The following is a 6,464-nucleotide window of genomic DNA, read 5'->3' as shown; positions in this document are numbered from 1 at the left end:
AGTCATTTTTGGTCATTCAGATCAAAATATTAGTGTCTGTTTTTTTCTTCTTTAAGTTGTTTATGGGTTCACCAATGTGGCATCAGACCATTTTTTCTCTCTCTTATTGGGTCTGTTTATTTTAGGAGTGCAGAGATTATATTCATAATGTTTATGAGACTGTGGGTAAACAGCTGAAAAGATGATAAAACTAAATTATTATCATGCCCTAACTGCTTTCAATCTACCACAGATGGGGTGTGAAGTTGTTTTATTACAAAATAAACATATAAATCAAAAGCTACATGATGCTTTATCATCAAAAATCCTCCATTTGGATAAGTTACTTCTAAACTGGAGGATGATACAAAAGCAAGATGGCTTTAGCTCATGGCTTGTGAGGATCTGATAAACAACCTTCAGTTTGCCAGCCCTGAGCCGACATCATGCTAAAAAATGAAGTTATGCTTAACCAGCGAAAATCATTAATAATGAAAAGAGGAAGTGAGGAGGAAGTAGATAACACTTGACTAAACATATGATGGAAAGTTTCTGACTTCGGAATTAAAGTGAACTGATTCACATTAACTTCTGTGGACCCATATGGCAAAGGTTTTGGAACAGTGATAACGCTGTCCACCTTCCTACAACCCATGAAGCTTTGGGCAAATTAGGAGATTATGTTAAACTGTAAACTGTGTCTAAATGTTGGCTCCATGAATGCAATAATAAGCATTTTCAAAAACTGGGTACAACCAGGTGACATTATTCTACTCACCCTTTAACCAACATTAACATCGTAACTGCTAATAAAGAAAAGAAGGTCAGGCTACTATGCTGCTACTAGCTTGAAGCCGCAACACATAGACCTTGAACTGAAAGAGTTTGCAAGCAAAAGGGAAAATGACAGTACTCTTAATAAAACACAAACCTGGTTTACAAAACAACGTTTTTATTATTAACAATGGCTAGTTAAACCAGATAACCTTCATCAGTCTATTTGCATATATTATAATTAGCCTACTAGCCATTTAATAGTGTTCACCGTTTTACCTTACCTGATATGAATAGCAATAATGTCAGCATTGCTTTTTAAAACAAAAAGTATATAAGCTGCTTTCCTACTAAATATATGTTTCAGATATTGATATTTCTTTAAAAAATAGAAGTATTTATTTATTTACTGGAATGTGGGAAGCTTTGATGTTGTCAGTGACCATCCACTAATAAAGTGATTATCACCTGTAAGCATGGCCACAGCGGTGCGCCTCAAGCCATCAGATTCATCCGCGCAGACTAGAGCGGAGCTGAAGCACAACTCACATAATTACAACAACAATCTTCCTCCGCAAGTAGCATGAAGTTTTACGCTTCAACCGCTAGAGGGTCAAAAAAACCAAAAAAAAAAACAGTCCAAGTTTGAAATCCAGAAAATTAATTTAAAACCAAATGAACGTTTTCAAATAATAATTGTTAAAAACAGAGAGACATGTTTAGGAAAAAATACTAAACTGATCAGTAATTTAGAATAATAATGCATGTAGATATTGGGAAGTGCACTGCTGTTTGTTGTTTATAGAGACTACTGGTGGTGTAGAGAAGATGTTTTGATAGGGTTCACAACATTTACAACATATTTTACTTATTTACTACTTACAGCAGTAATAAGCAATTTCTGAGTGAAGACAATCAGAAAGACATCAATTTAACATTGAATGTGAGCTTATAGTAGTTTGTAGAAGATTCCTGAAACTGGCATGCATTTTTGAGAAAGCTTCTTGACTAGGATGTGGCATCTAGAAATATCACATTTTTTAAGGCCTAGTGGTATTGTATCATTATTTACTAATGAGTTAACATTAACAAATGGCATACATATGATCACAACACACTAAAAACATTTTAGCCCCTTCTTTACCTCAACAATTTCCCCCAAAAAAGGCAACAATGTTTCAAAACTATGAAGGATTCATAGAGTAATAAAAACATTCCTTATTGCTCATACATTAGACATATGGTCGCTTTCAAACAGTGCAATGATTATTTCCACTTCAAATAAAATGAAGTGCATTAGCTGTCCGGTCCAATGAAGGACAGACAGGAGAAGGGTGTACCAGCCAGGCAGTCTGTGTTAACCGCTGCTTGAATCTCACTAAAGAAAGCCTGCTCTCTATTCCCAGTATTCCCTGTTCTCTGTTTCAGCTCTGCCAGCTGCTGTAGTATAGTATGCTTTTCCCTGCCTCTTATAATTCCTCGGAAGTACAGCACAGCTGAGAGATGACCCTTCCTGAAATGAGTAAAACATTGGTTGAATTAAAGTAAAATGAGCAATGTTACATTAACAGACATGGTAAATCTACAGCCAGTAATATGACTCTCACCTGATATCTGGATAGTTCTCAACTAATGGCTGTAGGTTACTTTTTACATCACTTTTTTTGCACCCAATGATATTGCTCAGCTGGTTCCCGACTGGATGGAGCCAATCTAAGGAGGAGTTCTACAAAAAATGATACGTAAGGAACATGTTAGGATGTTTTGATGAAAAGCACAGCTGTACAGAGTGGCATTATGGAGACTGTACCATATCTTGGAAGATCTCCTTCAGTTCCTCCCACTGATTTGTGATCTTACTGGCAGCTGTCTCATTCTTCCTGTTTTTGCATGAGTAGTTATTCTTCATCAGCTGAGATACATATTCTTTCACCACAAAAAAGTGAGCTTCATTCACAAAAGCCTAAAGAGACATAAACGTTGGAAATAGAGAAAAAATTATGGCACTCTCAAGCTGTAGCAGAGTGGTTACATTAGAGAATATTAATGCAACCAACTGTTTGCACTCTCACCTGCTTATGTTTTGGGGTCATGTACTTGCTCTGTTCAGAAAGAGTCTTAGTTCTGTGGATCAGCTGTAAAAAGTCTTCATCAAATGAAAACCATTTCCCTGTCATCTGTCTCCTGAGGAAGGGCTACAAACAGAAGCTATTTAATACTTAATATTCACTCACTCCACTATAAAACGTATACATTCAGTTAATTATTAAATTCCAGTCGCATATTCACAGACATTATTTATTAGTGATTCAGTGATTTATTTACTTCTGGAATCCTGCAGATATGTAGTATTGCTTTGTATTAAAATAAATACTACATAAACGTTGTTTGCCTGTTATAATCTGCATGACACAGAGTCTGGTGTGACTCTTAAACTACTGCCATTGTTTAACAATGAGAAAAGTGTGCATTTCAGAAGCTCACACCTTGACATCTGTTTTGAAGTTCTCCATCACAGCTTGACTCAAACTGGTGGTCAGTCTATCTATTTCTTTTTGAACCAACTCCAGCTGAATTGGGCAGGTGTCTTTATAGCTCTCCATGTGCTCTCTGGAGGAAAAAACAAAATTTAACTAAATAGTTTATAAAATGTGTTTTTTTTTCTGTTTGCGGTGTGTATTTTGCTCTTTATGTCCACTTTATGTACAGTACAGTTGTAAAATAAAAAGTATAATAACAATATTTGTTTGCATATATTTTTTGCTTAATCTTTATATACAAAGATGAATTCTTGAAAGGACTGTATACTGACATGTTTTCTGTAAGTAATCTAAGTAATGTTACATTGATTTATGCTCCCAGAAATCACAATAGTATTGTAATAGTCTAGTAAAATCATTTAGTTCTCTAACATGAAACACATACAAATGCATTCACCTGGATATAATTATTTGTTAGTGTATGCACTATAGTGTAACACTACCATTATACACTTTGGGGATTGTGAGATTTTTTGAAAAAAGTCTCCTATGCTCACCAAAGCTGCATTTACTTGATCAAAAAACAGTAATATTGTTGAATATTAATAAAATTCATTATAACTTCTTTATATTTTAATATATTTTAAAATATAATTTCTTCCTGTGATGGCAAAGTTGAATTTTCAGCATCATTACTCCAGTCTTCAGTATCATATGATCCTTCAGAAATTATTCTAATATGCTGACTTGATGCATACAAAACATTTCTTATTATTATCAGCGTTGAAAACAGTTGTGCGGGTTTTCTGTGTAAACTATGATCCGGAATACAAGTATTAATTTCATTTAAAAATCTTAACAAATAATCTTAGTGACCCCAAACCTTTGGTAGTGATTCACATTTGGCAAATGGATTGGATTACAGCTAATAAGCTTAAGGGTTTCAGGTTGCCTAACAACAAAGCAGACAATAGGATGAATTTGTCATAATAAAACTGTACTGTAATGCAGCGTTTTCTGCTTTGTAATATTTAAGAAATAATCAATAATGCATTCACATCTAAAACATCTTAATTTTATGATTTTTTTTCATATACCCCTCATGTTTAGTTAGAATTTCCCAGGGTCTTTGGTTTAAGTTTTGGAGACACACATCCAATGGTTTCCATCCTTCAGGCATTCCCCGCTGTCAGGGACTTCCCCTGCCAACTGCCTTATTGCCTCTACTGTGTGTAGCACATATTCCCAGAAATCACGTGACTGATTGTTATGTTAGTTTTTTTATTCATGGTATTTAAAACGACTCGCTCAAAAACAGCTGGCACCTAAACTGAATGATTATGATTATGAAAAGATTAGAATATCAAATGAAAATGCTTCCATCAATATAAATGTGAATGTTACCATGTAGCTTTTCTCCTTCTATTAAAGACCTCCTGGCTTTGGAAACACAAAATCTTTCTAAATGGGTGCTCATTAAATAAAGGAACTAGAATGCAGCTGGCTATATATTATTTCTGCTCCTCCCAAAAAAGTTTAAATGAAAATGACTTTTGGGCATTGTGTTGTGTAAATGACTTACTTCAGGGCACTAAAGCTGTTGATGTAGCTGATGTGATACTCTGCCCAGAGAGAGGAGTTAGAGAGAGGACTGCTCCACTCAACAAATGCTGACTCAAACCTACAGAGACAAGTAACCACAGTCAGTCATACAGAGAATTAAAACAAGCAAACAAAAACAATTAAATACTGCCAAAATTCTATGCAATAAATCTAAAAACACATAAATGACCTAATTTGTCAGATATTATTGAGGCGAAATAAACATGGAAATGTGTTTCATGGGATGTAGTTTTGATAAAGTCTATGGGAAAGATGTGTCATATGAATAGACTGGCAAAAAGAAACGTCTCCGGTTACTATCGTAACCTCGGTTCCCTGAGAGCGGGAACGAGGCATCACGGACACATTTCTCCGTTATGGGAACTCCTTCACTTCCAACCTTTCAGAAGTCCTATTGGCTCACGCCAGTCCAAATGACTGGCCAATTGTCGGGACGTATGCAAATCGCATGCAAATACTGACAAGCTCAAGAGGGAACCGTTCCCGCTCTCAGGGAACCGAGGTTACGATAGTAATTGAAGACGTTCCCTCTCGAGCTTTCACGAGACATCACGGAGACATTTCTCCGTTATGGGAACAATATTCAATCCCGCCGTGAGAGAGGCTACGAGCAGCCTGTACAAGTCACATACTCAGCGAAGATAGAACACACACACACAATTCCTATAACCAATAGCGACGCTTGTAGGCGAGCTCGCAGCTGATAGGTGGAGATAAGTCAATGAGCCTCTAAAACCCAGGTATACAATTTGCATATCTGGTCAGTAATAACGTACGCTGCGCTGAGAACAGGGCAGAAGAAACAACAGTTCTGGAAGGGCTGCACAGAGATAACTGTGTTTAAGCAGCATAACACATAACATGATAATGGTAGCACAAAGTGAATCAGACATGAATAACAGGAAGCTGCACTGAGTACAGGGCAGACAACAACAACAATAGCATAGAGTGCCGTGCAGAGTAATACTGTGCAAGGCAGCATAACACACACGAATAGAGGTAGCATGAACGTGAATCAGTCACTCACCGACAGCACTTGGGAGGCTAAAGACTGAACGTCCAGCTTGTAAAACCTGGCAAAGGTATTCTGAGAAGACCAGCCGGCTCCAAAGCATATATCTTGAATAGACTTACATCTTGACCACGACCAGGAGGAGGCGATAGCCCTTGTTGAGTGGGCCCTAATGTGCAAAGGGCATTCCAAACCTTGGCTCGTATAAGCAGCCATGATAAGCGGTTTATGTGCTACCGGCTCTGAGGTTCTGACCACAGCCCCGAAGCCGGCATGCCCTTGCACACTGCTCCCCATCCGCGAGTCGATGCGTCCGTCGTGACCACGACGCACGATGTCACCAAGCCCAGGGGAACTCCCCGGCTGAAGAGATCTGGGTTGCGCCATGGCCTCAGAGCTTCGATGCAGTCGCGGGAGACCGCGATGCACAAATGGCCCAAAGTTCACGCCGTCCAAGGGACTCAAGATTTCAGCCATAACTGCAGCGGGTGCATGTGTAGTAAGCCCAGATGACATACCGCTGAAGCAGACGCCATGAGTCCCAGCAGCCTCTGAAATTCCTTCAAGTGAACAGAGCTGCCCAGTCTGAAATGGCG

The 6,464-nt window shown here is 38.0% G+C and overlaps 1 protein-coding gene across 1 annotated transcript in view; it reads right to left on the bottom strand.

Moving 5' to 3' along the window:
• Positions 1-976: 976 nt before the first annotated feature.
• LOC107721230 (exocyst complex component 3-like protein 4) overlaps positions 977-6,464 on the bottom strand; it is a 9,094-nt gene continuing 3,606 nt past the window's right edge. The window contains exons 2-7 of the mRNA XM_016529154.1: positions 4,816-4,914; positions 3,240-3,363; positions 2,826-2,948; positions 2,564-2,716; positions 2,361-2,479; positions 977-2,266 (exon numbers count right to left, since the gene is read on the bottom strand). Coding sequence (XP_016384640.1) covers positions 2,050-2,266; positions 2,361-2,479; positions 2,564-2,716; positions 2,826-2,948; positions 3,240-3,356 — 729 coding nt within the window. The 5' untranslated portion in view covers positions 3,357-3,363; positions 4,816-4,914 and the 3' untranslated portion in view covers positions 977-2,049. The remainder of the gene's footprint in view (positions 2,267-2,360; positions 2,480-2,563; positions 2,717-2,825; positions 2,949-3,239; positions 3,364-4,815; positions 4,915-6,464) is intronic.

Source organism: Sinocyclocheilus rhinocerous, unplaced genomic scaffold, assembly GCF_001515625.1.
Source record: "Sinocyclocheilus rhinocerous isolate Xijiao unplaced genomic scaffold, SAMN03320098_v1.1 scaffold214, whole genome shotgun sequence".
In the NCBI taxonomy this organism is placed as follows: domain Eukaryota; kingdom Metazoa; phylum Chordata; class Actinopteri; order Cypriniformes; family Cyprinidae; genus Sinocyclocheilus; species Sinocyclocheilus rhinocerous.
This window is presented reverse-complemented; position numbering and strand designations above follow the sequence as displayed.